At 41.3% G+C, this 20477-nt stretch overlaps 2 protein-coding genes across 3 annotated transcripts in view; both read right to left on the reverse strand.

Annotated features, from left to right (window-relative positions):
* The window catches only part of Pisd (phosphatidylserine decarboxylase), a 38131-nt gene extending 33690 nt beyond the window's left edge, over positions 1-4441 (reverse strand). The window contains exon 1 of one of the 2 annotated variants that reach the window (XM_004843501.4): positions 4149-4441. In XM_004843501.4, coding sequence (XP_004843558.1) covers positions 4149-4213 — 65 coding nt within the window. In that variant the 5' untranslated portion in view covers positions 4214-4441. The remainder of the gene's footprint in view (positions 1-4148) is intronic. The other variant, XM_087198289.1, reaches the window with a different exon arrangement.
* A 7433-nt stretch (positions 4442-11874) lies between these two features.
* Prr14l (proline rich 14 like) overlaps positions 11875-20477 on the reverse strand; it is a 66085-nt gene continuing 57482 nt past the window's right edge. Inside the window, 1 exon segment of the mRNA XM_021257249.2 lies at positions 11875-19187. Coding sequence (XP_021112908.2) covers positions 18911-19187 — 277 coding nt within the window. The 3' untranslated portion in view covers positions 11875-18910.

Here is a 20477-nt window from a genome sequence, read left to right on the forward strand (position 1 = left end):
AGCTCTTGTGCATGAAGACAGGGTTTCTGCCACAAAAAAAGAACTGTACATAGATCTGTAAACATCCAATCCTCTCCTCTCTTAGAATGTAATATTTCTGGTGGCTGAAATTTTAACCTTTCAATATTTGCACTAGTGAAAAACATGGCACAATCAAACCACGTTAGGCTATTCTAATCTACTTCAAGTCTGATCAGTTCAACTGCTTTAATTTTGTTTTTTGTTTTAATTTTTTTTTTTTTTTTTTTTTGGTACCGGGGATGGAACTTGGGTCTTTGCGCTTGCGCAGCAGGCGGTGAAACCACTGAGCTAAATCCCCGGCCCTTGTCTTAATTTTTTTTTTTTTTTAATTTTGGTACCAGGGATCAAACTCAGGTCCTTGCGCTTGCAAGGCAAGTGGTGGAACCACTGAGCTAAATCCCCAGCCCTGTTTTAATTTTTTGAGACAGGGTCTCACTATGTTATTCAGGTTAGCCTTGAACTCATGATATAGTGCAGGGTGGCCTCCAACTGGAACTTGTGATGATCCTGCCTCAGCTTTCCAGGTGCTAGGATTACAGGTATATGCCTGGCTAGAATTTTTTTTGATGTATCTTTTGTGGCTGCTGTCACAAAAGCTACACTTACAGAGTGAACAGATTTCAAGGATTCTGAGAAAAAAACTACCAATTATTTTCACAGCTTCAAGAAGCAGAGGCAAGAGATTTGCGAGTTTGAGTTCAGCCTGGGCAATTTAGCAAGATTCTGTCAAAAAAAAAAAAAAAAAAAGAGCTGGGGATGTAGTTCAGTAAAAGGGCCCCCAGTACCACAAAAATGAAAATGAGCACACCAAAATCCAAAATGTAAGTAAGTGCCAGGTCTTGGGCTAAGGGTTTTACGTGATTATCTTACTCCTAATGAGGTAGGTCCTGTTTTCACAGGTGGAGAAATCAAGGCGTAGTGTTAAGAAATCAATTAAGAAATAATTATTTCTGATTCAATTTCTTTCTTTTTTGTTTCATCTACACTGAGAGAAATCAGATATATCCCCAGCAACAATAAATGACCACACCAGCAAGTAAAGCAACGTTTAGTTAACAACTGGATTTTCTTTTAATCAAAGACCAAACATCCCACTTCAGATAACACTTCAGTTTCACATGATTAAGCATTCAACTCTGTATTTAGCTCAAATTCCAGCTCTGTCACTTATTAGCTGTGTAGCCTTAGGAATTTTTTTTTCTTTTTTCTTTGAAGGAAATTTCTTAACACTAAACCTTGGTTTGTCCACCTGTGAAAACAGGACCTACCTCATTAGGAGTAAGATAATCACATAAAATCCTTAGCCCAAGGCCTGACACCTACTTACATTTTGGATTTTGGTGTGCTCATTTTAATTTTTGTGGTACTGGGGGCCCTTTTACTGAACTACACCCCCTGCTCTTTTTTTTTTTTGGACAGAGTCTTGCTAAATTGCCCAGGCTGGCTCAAACTTGCAGTCCTCTTGTCTCAGTTTTTCAGAGTGCTGGGATTACAAGTATGTGTCACCACACCCAGCTACATGTTGTTATTATGAAAAGAAATAGAGTTGATAAATAATTTGACTGGCACACACTGGGATGGTTACATCAATTGTCTATGACCGGTGTCCACTCTGGTTGGCCTCCATGATTGTAAGATCCTTTTAACATCATCCCTGGTGGTAATATCTTAATTCTAGTCCTTGTGTCTCTCTTGTTTTCAAATGCTGTGAAAGCCCTCCTTTAAAACTGAACTGACGGGGGCCAGGGATTTAGCTCAGTGGTTCCAGCGCCTGCCTCACAAGCTCAAGGTCCCGAGTTTGACCCCTGGTACCAAAAAAAACAAAAACAAAAAGACTGAACTGGCAGCCAGGGATGTGGCTCAGTGGCACTGCACCTGCCTAGCAAGTGCAAGGTCCTGAGTTAGATCGCCGGTACCCCTCCAAAAAAAAAGCTGGACAGACCTTTTGAAGGCTTTATCCCACATTCCCCCTTGTATTACATTATTTAGTAAAATATTCCTCTTGTCTATTAAACTGTAAAGTTCTTTGAACATAGGCCTATTTAAAATATACCTTAATTCTTAATTTTCCTGCCTTCCCCTCTTTGCTGCATGGTCCCCAACATTGTGGTTAACAATGCTAGGGATGCCATAAATGTTTCTCTCTTTTTAAAAAAAATTTTATTCTCTCAACTTTTTTTTTTTGGTAACCGGGATCAAATTCGGGTCGGGACCTTGCACTTCCGAGGCAGGCGGGGACACCACTAAGCTAATCCCCAGCCCTAGCCATAAATATTTCTGAAGGAATTCTTGCACAAGCAACCACTTCCTAAGTACCATTGTCCAGACCCGCTGAAACCTAAGAATTATCCAGAGTACTTGTAAAAACTAGTTTTGAGGGCTCCAAACTACACCTACTGATTCTGAAGTTGGGAGAATATCTCGAAATGTCTATTTCTAACAAACAACCTAACCCATTCTTTTATGTGTCTGAAAAATATAGCCCTAAATTATCACCCAAAATATTATTTTCTCTGTTCTGCCACACATCACCCACTTGTTGAAAAATTTCCCTACAAGGGCCGGGAATTTAGCTCAGTGATTCCGCCGCCTGCCTCGCAAGCGCAAGGACCGGAATTCGATCCCCAGTACCAAAATAAATAAATAAATAAATAAATCCCTACAATGAGGCTACCATCTGTATGTCTCACAGATACTGATTTACTTAAAAGTTATGGAAATGTTATTAAGTTTTGCCTTTCTATGTATCAATATAGTTTCTTTTCTCTTTTTTTTGGTACCGGGGATCGAACTCGGGTCCTTCAGCTTGTGAGGCAGGCGGCGGAATCACTGAGCTAAATCCCCGGCCCTTCTTAGCCCTTCTTAATGACGGTGAGGCACATCCTCCTCACCATCACTTAACAAAAATTTGGGAGTGCCATTTTTTGGACTATCCAGTTAGTGACTAGTTTAGATGAATTCATGACTGACAAGTAAAACATCTGGCAATTCCCTGAAAACAGAGGAACTTCCTGTCCACATCCTAAATTAGTCACCATATTGCAGAGCTCCCTCCTGAGAGAACTACACCATTTCAGAATAATTAATGATGGAGAAAGAAGCTTTCATAGCAAAGTCAATGATGGTTTTTCTGTTCCCTCTCTCAGTCCAAATCCAATATCCTTTTATTTTCCCAAACTAAAGCGACATCACCTCCTGGTCACAGCACAAATTGACAGAATGAATAGAATATGGTAGAAACACAAAAGTATGGTGTGTCTCTCAAACCTTAGCTCTCTGAAATGACACCCAATAGCGAACTCTTGAATCATAGGTAGCAATATTTTAATTCATTTTCTTTTTTTGTTTTTTGGGGGTTTTGTTGTTGTTGTTTTTGGTACTGGGGATTGAACTCGGGACCTTCAGCTTGCGAGGCAGGCGGCGGAACCACTGAGCTAAATCCCCAGCCCTTTTAATACATTTTCTATGATTCCAGATGCTCCCAAGCTATTTCTGCCCCTCAGCGGGCAACCTGAGGGAAAGGTACCAGAGAGAAGCAGGTACCTGGCCCGGAATCCTATCGCTACTACTAACTGGCTGGATGAACTTGAGCAAATCCTTCTCACTCTGAACCTGAATCCAGTCAACTCCAAAAAGAATAATCTGGATTTAGATTTAGAAGAAGAGCTAGGGTTCACCAAGATCCTCAAGACCCCAATCTTGGACTACGTGGAGATTACCAATGCTAATCTCACTTCAAAGACGAAGCTAAAGCGAAAGTGGTTTCCCACTCGTGTTCTCCCCGTAACGCGCTGGCAGCCAGGAACCCGAACACCTGCGATAAAAGCGTTCGGTTCTGCCTCGACTCCAGTGACAGGCAGGCAGCCTATTCCATCTGTTCTGGTACCCGTTGTGCAAGTCCACCTCGCTAGAATGGGCAAAGCGAGAGCGTTTAGGCCACACCGTAACTAAATCCGGACCACCCTATGGCGGTAGCAGTGACACCTGCTTCCGAACCCCAGGTGAAGGTGGTACTCTACTCGAGCCTTCCTCAGAGCAAGGCTACGATACAGAAAGAACTCTTCTTCAAACCCTGGCATGGTAAGGGTCGCTCCCTGCCCCAAGGCAGTCTCCCCGCCCTGTTGTACCTGGTCCGCCACGGCAAGACTCCGCTCAGTAACCGCAGACACCGACGCCCCACGGACGCCGCCATCTTGTCTCCTCCTCTCCGCGGACCACACCTCTCTTTCACACGCTCGGCCACGCGTGTGACGTCATGAGCTTCGAGTTCACAGGACCAAGGGCTGGGGGCGAAAACAATAAACTCCGTCCTTTGGCTAACGCCTAGTTTCCCTAGGTTTGCGCTTTGCGAAACCTGTTAAGGCAAGTTTGGTCTGTCTTGGGCCCGATGAGCTAAACCTCGGCCTGAGCGCAGCCTCACTAGTTTTCCTTCTGGCATACCTTTCAGCCTGTGCCTGGGAAACGAATTACTCTAGATTCGACGAAGTCGTATCAGCTGACCTAACTCGCTCATTTACACGTGTATCCACGACTCAGCTGCTGTTTATTAAGCGCCAGGTTCTGTTGTAAGCACTTTATATGCCTCCTGACACATTTTTCTGACCTCCCATTCATGCTGCGATGGAGACTATAGGCAAGCCGTCTTGGATCACTTAGGCAACTGAGTCGTCAAACGAGGTGCCTGGGTGGAACTTTGCTCCAGCTCTCTTCAGGGGAAAACGAATTTTCAATAGGACCTCCCACTTTTTACTAAGCACAGACTTGGAGATCTGCATCTTAAAGATCCCCATCTTAAAGATGAACTACCGGAGGCTAAAGGAGGTGAAACATTCTCAAGGGCACCTAACCAGAACGAGTTCAGCCCATAAAGTACAGAAGTCAGAATTTGAATATATGTCGTTGATTGCAAAACCCATGATATAAACAGTCTTCCTTTTTAAAGTCCTTTGACTAGAACCTGGCTGAATTTGGGCCCAAAATGAAGGACTATAGCCTTGATTTTTTTTTTTCCTCTTCTAAGCTGCCAATCACAGTTGTCTATAAACCTTTGAAACAGGAGAAGTGATATTCTATTTGATGCTTGCGGTTATTTCTGTGCAGTTAAATTTAACTAGGGTAAAAAAAAAAGAAAGTAGGGAAAGTCATTTCCAAATGAAGTGCGTTGGGGAAAACAATATCCACATGTTGTGGAGTAGTTACTTGGAAAATGGCTCGCCAAACAAAAATATTCCAGGTCCTTCTTGCCTCGACCAAGAAATTGGACGGGACAAGCTAAAAATGGTGCCAAAAGTTTATTTTAAAATGAGGGGTGGGGGGCCGGGGATTTAGCTCAGTGGCGCCGCACCTGCCTGGCAAGTGCGAGGTCCTGAGTTCGATCCCGGGGACAAAAAAAGAAGGGTGAAGGGGTAAGGGAAGAACTAGCTCTGCAGAGCAAAACAAAAGTACATCCTGGGTCTGAATGACCCAGAATAGGCTATTCTGGGAGATCAGGATCATAAGATCCTCGCGGTGTCCAGTCTCTTTTATAACGTCCAGATCTCCTAAGAGGTAGCGAGAAGTTCCTGAGAGTTATCTGGCTGCAGACCTGGGATCTTGTAATTGATAGGTCCTGCTTATTTCCCCAGCCAGCTTTGCCAGCCCTTACCATCCTATATCTTATGAATATCACACATACAAAAGAAAGAAGTGAACCTTTACCATATATTAAAATCAATCCAGGGCCAGGGATTTAGTTCAGTGGTTCTGCCGCTTGCCTTGCAAGCGCAAGGTCCCAAGTTTGATCCCCGGTACCCGCCCCCCCCCATCGATCCAAATTGAAATAAATACCTAAATTTAAGATCTACATCCATACAACTCTTAAAAAAAAAAAAAAAAAGGAGATGGGCATGGTGACACATGTCTATGATCCCAGCATTCCTGGAGGCTGAGGCATGAGGATTACTAGTTCAAGTCCAGCCTGGGCAACTTAGTGACAGCCTGTCTTCAAATTTTAAAAAATAAAAAAGGGTTGGGGATGTTGGTCAGTTTGAAGGCACTCGGTTCAATCCTCAGTACTACAAAAAAACAAAAACAACAAAACAAAAAACTTCATGACTCTAGGTTTGGCAATAATTTCTTGAATATGATACCAAAATCACAACCACAACAATTTAAAAAATTGAACTTCAAAATTAAAAATTTCTTTCCCTGAAAGAAAACTATCAAGAAAGTGAGCCAGGCATGGTGGCACACATCTGTAATCTCAGAATTTGGGAGGCTGAGGCAGGCAAATTGCTGCAAGTTTAAGGCCAGCCTGGACTACATAGTGAGTTCAAGACCATCTTGAACTACATTAGCAAGACCCTATGTCAAAAAGCAAAAAAAAAAAAAAAAAAACAAAACCATAAAGGACAACTTACAGAAGGAGACAAAATGTTTGTAGATTATGCCAGGGATTTAGCTCAGTGGCACCATGCATGCCTTGCAAGCATACGGTCATGAGTTTGATCCCCAGTACCAAAAAAAAAAAATTCCAGATTATATACCCAGTAAGGATGTAGAATTCAGAATATATGAAGATTTCCTAAAACTCAACAATGAAATAAAATATCCAATTTGAATATGGGCAAATGACTTGAATATTTCTCCAAATAAGATATACAAATGGTCAATAACAACACAAAATATGCTCAACACCACCATCATAAGGAAAATGCAAACCAGTCACAATAAGATGCACTTTACACCTACTAGGATGCATATATATATATATATATATATATATATATATATTTTTTTTTTTTTTTTGTACCGGGATTGAACTCGGGTCCTTGCGCTTGCGGGGCAGGCGGCAGAGCCACTGAGCTAAATCCCCGGCCCAGGATGCATATTTTTAAATTTAAAAAAATGTTGGCAAGAACGTGGAAAAACTGGAACCCTCATGTATTGCTATTAGGAATATAAAATACAGCTGGTGTGGAAAACGTTATGTTGGTTCCTCAAAAAGCTGAATATAGAATTTAACATTGGTCTTACTATTTCATTCTTATATTACACCCAAAAGAGTTGGGAGAAGAGAAGTAGATATTTGTACATAATGGCCAAAAAATTGAATATATAGAACATATGGACAAAAATGTATGATGTCAGGCCTGAATGAACTCAGGGAGTAGTCTCCGTTATTTGGGAGGCTGAAGCAGGATATCCTGAGTTCATGGGGTTTAAGCCTAGGTAACAGTGAGATCCATCCTCAGAACACACATGGATCACCATGCCTACCTCACAAGCCCAAGGGCCTGAGTTAGATCCCTGGTACTGGAAAGCAAACAAACAAACAAAAACAACACATGGAACACACAAAGCAAAACAAAAAATGTGCTATATCCACACAATAGAATATTATTTGGCTATAAAAAGGAATGAAGTACTTAATACGTGCTATAGGATGAATAAATCTTAAAATATTTTACTAAGTGAAATTAGCCAAATACAAAATTTTTGAACAAATATATGATTCCATTTATATCAAATGCCTAGAATAGGCAAGTTCATAAACACAGAAAATATAATAGATGTTACAGGAGTGGGAAGACAGAAGAATGAGGAATTATTGTTTAATGAGTACAGAATTTCTGTTTGGTATGAAGAAAATGTTCTGGACATGGATAGTGGTGATAGTTGTCTTACATTAGAAAAGAACTTAATGTCACTGAATTATACACTTCAAAATCGTTAAAATGTTAAACTTTATTTTATGTACATCTTACCACAATTTTAAAAAAATTTACTCTATTAGTACATGTGTACCAACTTCCCACAAATAATGTAAACATTATTTACCACTTTTTTTTTGGTTCCACACATCGAACTCAGGACCTTGTGCTTGTGAGGCAGGCAGTGGCGCCACTGAGCTAAAATCCCCGGCCCCACAATTTTTTTAACAGTTCATTGATAACAAATACTAGCAAGGATGTAGAGAAATCAGAACCTTATATACTGCTGACAAGAGTGTAAAATACTACAACAACTTTGGAAGACAATCTGGCAGCTCCTCAAATGATTAAACATAGAGTCATCACTACACAACCCAACAATTCCAGTCCTAGACATGTACCTGAAAGAAATGAAAACATGTCTAAGTGAAAACTTACACACAAATGTTTATACCAATATTATTTATAAACCTAAAATGTGGGCCAGGCGTGGTGATGCACACCTGTAATCCCATTCCTAAGCAGGCCGAGGCAGGAGAATTGCCACAAGTTTGAGGCCAGCCTGGGTTACATAGTGAGTTCAAGGCCAGCTTGAACTACATAGCGAGACCTTGTCAAAAAAAGGGGGGGGGGAGGGGCGGGGATTTAGCTCAGTGGTTCCACTGCCTGCCTTGCAAGCACAACGACCGAAGTTTGATCCCCAGTACCACAAAAATCCAACCAAACAAACAAGAATATATTATTGGGTTTTTTCCTCTGTTAATTTTTTTTTGGGGGGTGTACCAGGAATGGAACTTAGGACCTTGAGCTTGTGAGGCAGGCCAGTGCCACTGAAATAAATCCCCAGACCTCTAATTCTATTAATTTGGTAAATTAATTTATTTTATTTTTCTTTCTTAAACAGCTGTATTGAGATACAATTCACATACCATACAACACAGCCATTTTAAGTGTAAATGCAATGGTTTTTCATGTACTCACAGATACATGTAACTATTATAACAGTCAATTTTAATTTAATTTAATTTAAATTTTTTTTGGTACTGGGGATTGAACTCGGGACCTTGCGCTTGCAAAGCAGGTGGAGGAACCACTGAGCTAAATCCCCGGCCCTCCACAGTCACTTGTAGAATATTTTTATCACCACAAAAATAAATATTACACTCTTTAGCTATCATTTCCATGGTCCCTCATCCTCCTTTCATAAGCCCCTAAGCAACCTTCTAGCCCTATAGATTTCTTTATTCTGAATTTTCATGTGAATGAATTACATAATATGTGACTCTTGTAACTGGTTCCTTTCACTTAATGATCTCAAGCTTTGTCCATGCTATTTCATGTATTACTATTTCATCCTGTTTAATAGTGAACTAATATTCTATGGTATGAATGTACTACATTTTATTTACCCACTCATCAGTTGATGGATATCTGACTTGTTTCTACCTTTTGTCAGTTATGAAGATAGCTACTATAAATATTCATGTACAAGATTTTTATGGACGTGTGTTTTCATTTCTGTCAGGTACATACTTAGGAGTAGAACTGCTGGATTGTATGGGGGTGAGTCTATGTTTTATTGTTTGAGGAACTGCCAGATTGTTTTCCAAAGTAGCTACACCATTTTACATTCCTACCAGCAACACACATTTTACCACACGCTCATTAACATGTTATTTTCTGTACTATCTTTTTTTTTTTTTTTTTGTACTGGGGATTGAACTCGGGACCTTGCGCTTGCGAGGCAGGTGGCAGAACCACTGAGCTAAATCCCCAACCCCAGCATTTGTTATTTTCCAGATCAAAAAAAATAATATCCATCCTAATGTGTGTGAAGTGATATCTGAGTTTTATATTTGCATGTCTCTGATGACTAAGGATGTTGAGGATCTTTTCATGTGTTTTTGGTCATTTTTATATCTTCCTTGGAGAAATATCTAAGTCCTTTGCCTATTTTTGAATTGGGTTTTCTTTTTCTGTTGTTTTCCCTTACATACAACTTGGAAATATTTTCTCCCACTCTTGTGAATAGCTTTTTCACTTTCTGGATGGTGTCCTTTGAAGCATGAAAATTTAAAAAAAAATGGGGGCGTGGTTTGAGGCAGGTTCTCCCTTTGTAGTTCAGACTGGCTCTGAACTTGCTATGTAGTCCAGGCTGGCCTCGAACTCAAGGTTATCCTCCTGTCTCAGCTTCCCGAGTGCTGGGATCACAGGTGTGTACCAACATGCCTGGCTTGAAAGTTTTTAAAAATTTTGATGAAGTCACCAGGCGTGGTGGCCAGCCTGGGCTACATAGTAAGTTCAGGGTCAGCCTCAACTACAAAGGGAGAGACCCTGCCTCAAAACAAAACAAAACAAAACAAAACAAAACACATTTTGATGAAGTCCTTTTTCTTTTGTTGCTTGTGCTATTAGTATCATATCTAAGAATCATTTATCAAATCCAAGGTCATGAAGATTTATACCTACATTTTCTTCTAAGAATTTTACAGTTTTAGGTCTTATATATAGGTCTTGGAGCCATTTTGATGTAAATTTTGCATATGGTGTAAGGATCCAACTTCATTCTTTTGTCTTTGTTGACCCAGTAGTCCATTGACTTTTATTTGTTAAATCAATCTTGCACTACTCATCAAAGTGTATTATCCTTATATTATTGAATTCAATTTGTTAATATTTTTATTTGGAATTTTTGCATTTACTTCATGAGACAAATCCCCTTGCCCATTGTTTTTGTCATGCCTTTACCAGGTTTTTCTTATAAATGAACTGGAAAGGGTGTTTCTCTTTTTAATTCTCTAAGACTGTATATATGATTGATATTATATATTCCTTAAAATTTGGAAGAATTTCCAGAAAAATTATGTCAACGTAATTCTATACATAAAGATTGTAATTACAAATTGAATGAATTTAATAGATACAAGGTTTTTGTTTGAGAGTTAGAGTCCTTTTTTCGTTTCTTTGTTTTTGGTACTAGGAATCAAACTCAGGGCCTCACATTTGCCAGGCAGGCACTGTGTAGCTGAGCTACATCCCCAGCTCCAATAGATATAGGATTTTAAAATTTTCTATTATTAGCCAGGCCTGTTGGCACACCTGTAATTCAAACACTTGGGACTAAGGCAGGAAAATCTCTGCAAGTTGATGGCCATCCTGGGCTAGATAGTAAGTTCAAGGCCAGCCTGCACTATGTGGTGAGATCCTGTTTCAGAAAACCAAAAGAGACAGGGCTGGGGATTTAGCTCAGTGGTTTTGCCACCTGCTGCGTGAGGCCAAGGACCCGAGTTTGATCCCTGGTACCAAAAAACCCCCAAAAAACCAAAAAAGAAAAGTTTTCTATTCTTGTTTCAACTTGGGTAAATAGTCTTCTTAAAGAAAGTTTTCCACCATGTGTGGTGGCACATGCCTGTAATCCTGGCATTTGGGAGGCTGAGACAGGAAGATCACCTCAAATTCAAGGACAGCCTGGGCTACATAGTGAGACCTTGTCTCGAAAGAAAAAAAAAAAAAAGAAAAGAAAAAGAAAGAAATAAAACACAAGAGAAAAAGAAAAAAAGACAAATTTCCATTTTCACACCTGTCAAAATGGCTGTAATCAAGAAAATTAAAAATGGCAAGCCAGGCCTGGCGGTACATGCCTTTAATCCTAGCACTTGGGAGGCTGGGCATGGAGAGGACCACTGTGAGTCCAAGGCCAGCCTGGGCTACCCAGCGAGTACAAGGCCGGCCTGAACTACATAACGAGATCCTGTCTCAAAAAAAAAAAGTAAACATAGAGTTACTTGATTCAAGCAATTCCATTTCTAGGCATAAACCTAAAGAAACTGAAAACAGAGGGTTGAACAAATACTTGTACACCAGTGTTCATTTCAGCCTTTTCTACAATAGTCGAGAGGTAGAAACAACCCAAGTGTCTATCAATGGATGAATGAATAAAAAAATGTATCTACCTATTATAGAATATTACTCAGGCTTAAAAAGGAATTAATTCTGACACATGGTACAACAGGGATGAATCTTAAAGACATGCTAGGTGAAATAAACCAGATATGAAAGGTCAAATGTTACATGATTCCACTTACATGGAGTATCTAGAATAAGCAAATTCTTAGAGACAGGAAATAGAAATGATGGTTACTGAAGCTGGAGGAATGGTGGGATGAAAGTTACTGCCTGATAGTTGTTGAGTTTTTATTTGGACCAATGAAAAAGTTTGGACAGTAGTGGTAAGGGTTGCATGACACTGAATGTACCTAATGACACTGAGTTGTATAGTTAAAAGTGTTAAAGTGAGCCTGTAATCCCAGCATTCTGGGAGCCAAGGAAGGAGGATCATGAGTTCAACCCCGGGGGCAATTTAGTGACTTAGTGAGACCCTGTCTCAAAATTAAAAAATTTAAAAAGGGCTGGGGATGTAGCTCAGGGTGAAGGCTCTGGGTTCAATCTCCAGCACCTATATATATTTATATTTATAAATTATATATAATAATATAAAGTAATATTATATATATTTACATAAAGTGATAGCTGGGCATGATGGCACATTCCTGTTACCCCAGCACTCAGGTAGGCTAGGCAGAATTTACAAGTCAACTTGCTGAAACCCTATCTCTAAACAAAAAATTCAAAAAAGGGCTGGGGATGTAGCTCAGTGGGAAGATCTTGGGTTCAATCCCCAGTACCACAAAAAGTGGCCTCTTGATACACTAAGCACTAAGATAAATGAGGTTGCTGCCATTGTAACACAGTGTATATTCTAGAGTAAGCATCTTGAATTTGTAATTACTCTAATAACTATAAAAGTAAATACATGTGTTATTTATATTACTATCAAATATGTACTGTACATTTTATATGCTGCACTTTTTAAAGACTGGTAGCACAGGTTTGTAACATCACAAACCTGTGAGTAATGTACTGTACTACCATGGCGATGATCTCAGTAGGTCATAGGTATTTTTCAGCTCTATTCTAATCTTATGAGGTCACCATTGTACATGTGGTCCATCACTGACCAAAATGCTGTTTATGTGGTGAATAACTACACATCAAGCACACTTCTAGATGTCTGAGGGTCGAGGAAGGTTCAGAGTGGCTAAAAGTCCCAAATCTCAAGGAACTTACATTACGGTGATTAACACAGATGGGGAAGTGGTGTGCCATACAAATATAAGGGGCTTAGAGAATGGGAGGGGGTACACTTTCAGGCAGTTATCTGGGAAAGAGATCTGAGAAGTGACCACGGGAAACACGCAGAAATGTGAGGGAAGAGTGTTCCAGACAAAAGGGACAGGTGCACATACCATAATGTGGGGGCCTCCCTGGTCTATTCAGAACAGCCAGGGTTCCTGTGGAAGCTCTGTTCAAATTGCTTCTTACTGAAGTGCAAAGGAAGGTTATCAGCTATTCATGAGGAGCAAGGGGACACTGGAGGTTCAAGAAAGATGTTATGAAAAAGTTAACTATGACCCTGGAAGTCAAATTGGGGATTTTCTACAGTGGTCAATAGAAGTCCTGGAATAAACTACAGAAGTGAGTTTTCCATGAGCAGAATAGGGCTGATCACCATCAAGAGGATTTTTTTTTCCTTTCACTTTTTTGAGACAAGGTTTTATGTTGTACAGATGGGCCTGAACTCACGTGCAGCTGGCCTAGATGTGCCAAGAGAGGATTCTTAAAATCAGTTTGGGCCAGCCTCTTACCCTCAGAAGGCCTCACCAATGCTGCTTCTGGGGTGGGAAGTATTAAGGAAAAATGCTACTGCCCTGATAACTAGTGATCGCTTCTCAACAAAGGTGTAGGTGAGGACTCTTTCCCAAGCAATCATGGAACTTAAACAGCAGAAGTGTAACTGGGTTAGGCAGGATGCTTCCCAAACAGCAAACACTACGTGGATAGAATTCCTCATTGCCCAAGTCCTGAGACAGGAAGAGAAAATGGGTATTTTTGCTCTAGACAGAGGAAGAACATCCTCAGGAAGAATCATACTTCTTGCTGGGTATGGTGGTGGATGCCTGCAATCCCAGCACTCAGGAGGCCAAGGCGGGAGGATCACAGTGAGCTCAAGGCCAGCCTGAACTGCCCAGCGAGACCTTGTCTCAAAAAACAAACACCACCACCACCACCACCACCACCACCAAGAGTGAATGTATCCCACTGCATTTATTGTCTCCCAAGCAGTCTTTTCAGAAAGTGAGGCTTATTCCAGATATTTTGATAGTATGTGAAATATGTTGTGTAGTTCAGGCTGGCCTTGAACTATGTAGCTCAGGCCAGCCTCAAACTCATGGAGATCCTCCTGCCTCAGCCTTCTGAGTGCTGGGATTACAGGCATGTACTTTCTTGCCCAACTAGTCATGCCATTTAAAAGTCACATCTGAGGGCTGGGGTTTAGCTCAGTGGGTCCACCACCTCCCTTGAAAGCACAAGGTCTCAAGTTCGATTTCTGGTACCAAAAAGAAAAAAAAAAAAAGAAAAAAAGTCACATCTGAAATACATGGCCAGTGACCCAATTTAACTGGTTATGATTCAGATCTGAAGTACGACTGATTCTACATTCCAGATTCTCTGGCAAAAGAGACAATTGGCTACCACTGAGTTTATTTTATTTTTGTTTTTTTTGAGACAGGGTCTTGCTATGTAGTTCAGGCTGGTCTTGAACTCACTCTATAGCCCAGGCTGGCCTTGAACTCATGGAAATCCTGCCTCAGCCTCTGGGGTGCTAGGATTACAGGCATTCGGCACCACACCTGGCTGCTGAGTACATTTTAAAAGCTCCACTACAAGCCCTGGAGGCCACTTTAAAGATGGGAGTTCTATAAAAAAAATTTTAAAAAAAGATGGAGTTCTATACATATTCTGAGCACAAGACAGTTTTCAGAAAATAGTGACCAATTTGGAGTGGATAATGCTTATGATACATAACTTTGGAATTTCTGTTAAAAAACAAACAACCAAAAACCTCCTGACATTGCAGGTAAACTTTTAACTCATTACCAAGCCATAAGAACAAAAGTAATAGCCTTTAGAGTTATCTGAAAGGTTTTCAAAAAAATTTATTTTCATAAATTAACACACATAACAGTGGGCGTTGTAGAGTCACAAACTACCAAACAAAAAAGGAACTGCAGGGGCACCGCGTATGCCAATGTTAGCAAAAATGTACAAATTTCACTGAACTACTGACCATGATAATATAGAAACACTTCAAGCAGCTATTCACTGGCCCAGATCCCAGCTCAAGGAGATGTGGAGGTCTCTCATTGAGAATTCAAATCCAATTCAGCACCACCAGGGGCCTTGCAAAGACAGTTAACAAGCATCAAATCTTAGGGTGCTGTGTCAGACCCCCTCAGTTCACCATCAAGATAGCTTTTGCTGCTTAAGGTGTTTAAAGGTAAGATTAAAGTCTTTCTCCTTAGCCACCTTTATACAGAAGTTCAGTTCAGTCAAGGAGCCCACTCCTTACATGAATCCAGGCAAGGACACTCTGTACCAATTCTTTTTTTTTTTTTTGGTACCGGGGATCAAACTTGGGACCTTGCGCTTGGGAGGCAGACGCTGGAACCACTGAGCCAAATCCTCAGCCCCCAATTCTTTATACTTTGGATACAGCCACCCCCAATATGGTTATTTAAGAGGTCCTTTCCAAGGGAGAAGCTCACAGAAACAAAACAAAAAACGAGGGTATTAAAGAAAGCACCAACTGCATACTTCTCTCCTCCCCAAGTAATGGGCCAAAAGTATCATTGCCTAAAAGTTGGTCTTTTGTGGATCTTAATGTACATGGTACAGATGATGAGATGGAATCCCAGCTTGGAGTTGGAGCAATGGCCCTGCAACCACTGGCTGCACTGCAGCCTTGAATCTGCTGCCACAGTCCTACATACTTGCTGCTGCTCTGCTTAGCCTTGTGGGCAGGGGAGGAGTCACGGGCAAGTATGCCCAGAGTGGGGTCTGACATTGACCTCAGGTTGATTCTAGTGCTCACAAGAACCTTTCAGGCAAAATTGTGACAAAGGATCATGATTTTCACAGCTCTTGGAGGAGCACTGAGTTTTGGGATTCACAGCATGAGTTTCTGAGCTCTTCAGGCTCGGAGTAAGGCAAACGTTACATGTCTTTCCACCACACTTCTCAGCTATAGTTCAGTAAGGAAAAGTGAACACAATATTTTAACAAGTGATGAGGTACCTTCACACTAAAGGAGAAATGAAGCTGGAAAGACTAAGAAAGAAAAATAGGGTAGAAAGGGCTATGCAGAGGGCTATGAGGCCACTACAGGTAGAAACTGAAAGATGGAAAAGGAGATGGGCAGAACCCTGATTGGACCTGAGATTTCTCCTCTCTTTTCCCATAAACACTAAAACACTGTAACTTCTGGAGGTGAGTTATGGTTGGGTTAGTTGCAGTTAAAGGTAATGTCCCACCACTTGGGGTGAGAAGTCCCCATTCTCAGAAATGGTACCAACTCTCACCATGAAATGCTCGTCCTGTAGCTTTGGGAAGGTGGTGGGCTCAGGGGCCACAGGTTCTGAGGACTGCTGACAGCCCTGAGTCTGGCTAGGTCAGTGGTAAAACTGGCTGTGAAGACAGGTGTGGCTGAGTGTGGCTAGAACCTGATTATCAACTACATATAAGTATAATTTCAAGTCTGCAATGAGTACCTCATCTCAACTTTGGAGCAGAAAGACCCTCACCAGTAGGTAGGCCACGAATTTCAAGAACAGGCAAAGCTGGCCTTGGAGCAGTTTCCCCTCTACATTCCCAAGATGAAGAAGAAGCCAGGTCTCTGTTCCTCTAGTCTTTCACTCTTGGATGCCCATGTTCCAAATCAATGCTCCAGTCCTTTCAAGGACCACAACTATAATGGCTGAGTTTACAACTGCATGTCTGTCATGTTGGTAATACCACACTGTGTCCACCTCAACTTGCCTCTGCTGGGTGACCTGGCTGCCAGTGCTGCCTTGGCTACACTGGCAATGGTGCAGGCAAACAGGGCTCTGTCAACTCACTGCTACTTTGCAAAGTGTCTAGAAGGAGCTCTCTATACATGTTTGTATAAGGGTACAATGTATTACCCATTTGATTTCCTTTAGCAAGATGACAGAGAGAAGTACTAAGAATCCTGTCCCAAGAAGGGAGAGATACTGAGGTGAAACATGTTGCATCCACATGGTCTGGGCAAAATGCATGTAGAACAGCAGAATCTGGCCGCATCATTCAGAGCCAGTGAGGAAACTGGTGCTCTTTTTCCCCTATGGGGCCATGGCCTTAGAACCCTCTGTGGCTGACCAAGTGTGTATTTCATTTATCTAAATGCTCTGTCTGAGGGGGCAAGCCTGGAAGATAAACATGGCACTTTTTTTCCTGCTTATGTGTTTTTCTGCTCCAGTGTGGCACAGACTATCAACCTATAAAGGAAAGGCACATAGTGACCCCTACCCACGCCCCATCTCCCCATCAACACATGGGGGAGCAAAAGAATCCTAGGAGAGTTGGCCAGCATTCTAAAGGGCATCACTCACTCTTCTCTAACAGACTGGGAATTGTCCCTGGAGCTTTGACAGTTTCATCATCAGTTGCTTTACGGTGGTGGCCCCTAGGAGGATGGGAACAGGTGACCAGTGTCCTGTGGCTGACTTGAGCACCTTGCTCACCAGCCAAGGAATGTTAACTCTGAACTCTTACTTTAAGAGAGAGAGGAAAAAGAAAAAAGAAACCACAATGGAAGAAGAGGAGGAGTAATGGGGCGAGGGCATACAAGGATTCAGGGGGAAAGAAATGAGACCTCCGGGGATGCTGCCTACATAGTATCCTGCTGCCCACAGATTGCTGCAGACACAAACCTAGAAATGTAGCTATTTCGGGCACTCAACAATACTTCCAGTAGGTTTGACACAGGACCAGCGTATACGAGGTACTCTGAGAGAGGGCTGGCTGTGGAATTTTGGGATCCCACTCCAAGAATGCATCACTGGGTCTGCACTGCTACCCCAACTTTCTCCTCACTCCTGGAGTAAGCTGCTTGAATAGCTGAGGACCTTCTAAGGTTGGCCTCTGTCACTATCCGAGCCGGTGTACACAACTTTGCCACCACTAACATTTCAGATAAAACCACACTCAATCTTAGCATTTTAAAAGTGATTCTGAGAGAAATCTGTTCTTAATTATGTCATTAAAATAAATATGTGTACTTAATAGGCAGGAATAAGAACCCAGATTTTAAAAAAGTGCTCCCTCTAATGAACTACACTAAAAGTTAGAGATGGAGAGGGATTGCTTGAAACACACAAATAGGAAATATATCTTCCATCACCAATCAACTGGGTTGAATGCCTGTCATGTATTCTCTTAAGACATGTATTGTCTTTCTCCTTAATGTCTTAAAAAAATTGTTTTAAAATCACATTTAAAGGCCCCAAACATGCAGCAGTAACACACACACACGCGCGCGCGCACACACACACACACACACACACACACACAGAAAAAAGAAATAAAATGAAAAGAATCAACATCACAACATTAGAAAGTGCAACTTACTTTGATTGGGGCCTGGATGGGCTCCTCTGGCACTAGTGACCCATAGTCACAGAGGGGAGAAAACAATGGGGAAAAGCCAGCCACACACACACACAAACACACACACACACACACACACACACACACACACACACTCACATTAACAGTTTTGGGTAGACAGACTCAAAGAATTAGAAAATACAACAGCTCATTTTTTTCTCCACTACCAAAATGAGCTGGTTGTTCCACACAAGACAGGACACCAGGTCCCCTTCCCTGGACCATGTTTCTAAGTAATCTTGGTCTAGCACCACCGTAAACAAAGCAGAACTTTCACGTGGACGTGCAAACGCTGTGAGTCCTTGGAATTTTAGTGTTGCGTAAGATACATAGGTGGGTTCTTCCTCCTGAGGATGGCAGAGATAGGGAAGGGGTGGCCAGACGTCATTCAGAACCATTTCCAGGAGAAAGAGAGCATTCCTGAGGTTCAATACTCAGCAGTAGAAACATAGGACCCTCCATCACCAGCTCCTTAAAAGGCTGCACCTTGAAATGGGTAAAAATTCTTGGACTGGGCATCTTAAGTAGTTTGGGAATAGGGCAAAATTAGGCAACCTCTTTCCGGGAAGTCTAGAAAGATCCAAGATCGAGACCTCCAATCAAATTGCTTCTCAACAGCCTGATGACTGCTCCTGTTCCTCTTCTTTGGCAAAGAAGGTCTCCAGTTCCATCAGTTTCTGTATCAAAAGAGCATCCAGTTCTCGACTCTGCAGAGCTGCCTTCTGTGCCCTGGTAAAGCTGCCACCCAACTTGACTTTACCTCGAGCTCTCCTCTTTCGTGGGACTGTAAAATCCTGAAATTCTAGAACTCGCTTCCTTTTTTGTTGGCTGATTGAGATTAGTGTACCATTTCGTTCCTTGGGTTCCTCAAAGATGGTCTCTAAACACCTGAGGTTGGAGCACAAAACAAAATCATAACAGACTGACTCACATAGCTCACCAACACTTTGAGTCAACAGGGTCCCAAAGCTACTTGCATTAATAAGTCCTTACTCAACTGTTAATGAAATATGTTTCTGTGTACAAATTGAAAAAATCCAAATTGGATGAAGGGTATAGAGCAGAAGTAACACTATCCCTGCTGCCACCACCACCACCATAAGCAATACTAGTAACATATTTTTGTGTGTCTCCTCTTCAAAGTCACTGAATTACAGACATATGTAAATAACATTATTATGGATTGGCTCTTTACAGAAAAGATAGTAAATGTTTTAAATTTTTGAGCCACATGGGTCCTTAGTATAATTATTTCCCCCTCTGCCCTTAAAAAAAAAAATACATACAACCAAATGTGTAAAAACCACTATGAGCTTAAAAATAGGACATAAAAATAAAAGATAACCAAAACCAAAATAAAAAGGAAAGCCAGACATGGTGGCATATGCCTATAATTCTAGCTACTTGCAAAAATTAAGTAGGTGGGTCCCCTGAGCCCAGGAGTTCAGGATCAGCAGGGGTAACACATTAAAACCAGGTGAATGCCTATAATCCCAGCTACTAGGGAGGCTAACGTGGAAAGATCAAGAGTTCAAGGCTAGCCTAGGGAACATAGCAAGACTCTGTCTCGAAAACCAAAAAAAAAACATTCCAGGTGTGGTGGTTTGGGCCTATAATCCTAGCTATCTGGAAAAGAAAGGCAGGAGGACTGCAAGTTTCAAAATAAAATTAGAAGCGCTTAAGATGTAGCTTAGCACTATCAAGGCCCATGGATTAACCCCCTTACCACAACAAACACTTAAAGCAGCAAACAAACAAAGTTTCTGGCTGGATTTGGCCTACAATTTAAGCTCGTGGTATGTATCTCAAATAGTAGCAAACTATATACACTGTCCTATATAGTGGGCTTCTCTGACCTATCAATAACCTATAAGCTTGTTCCAATTTGTACAAAGGTTTCTGATAGATTTAATGGCTACATAGTGTATTCTTTTTTTTTAATTGAGTTAAATTAAATTTTGTTTTTGGTACCAGGGATCAAACTTGGGACCTCGCGCTTGCGAGACAGGCGCCGGAACCACTGAGCTAAGTCCCTGGCCCTACATAGTGTATTCTTTTATGAGGATGAATCAAAATTTAATGAGAACTCCAGAAATAGATACTTTAGGTTGTTTCCAACCCTTTCCTATTATTTAGCAATGTTGCAAAAATAAAATCCTAGGATAAAAATCTTAGAAC

Source organism: Heterocephalus glaber, unplaced genomic scaffold (genome assembly GCF_053883595.1).
Source record: "Heterocephalus glaber isolate CG9 unplaced genomic scaffold, H.glaber_assembly_v1.0 deba00001687, whole genome shotgun sequence".
Classification (NCBI taxonomy): domain Eukaryota; kingdom Metazoa; phylum Chordata; class Mammalia; order Rodentia; family Bathyergidae; genus Heterocephalus; species Heterocephalus glaber.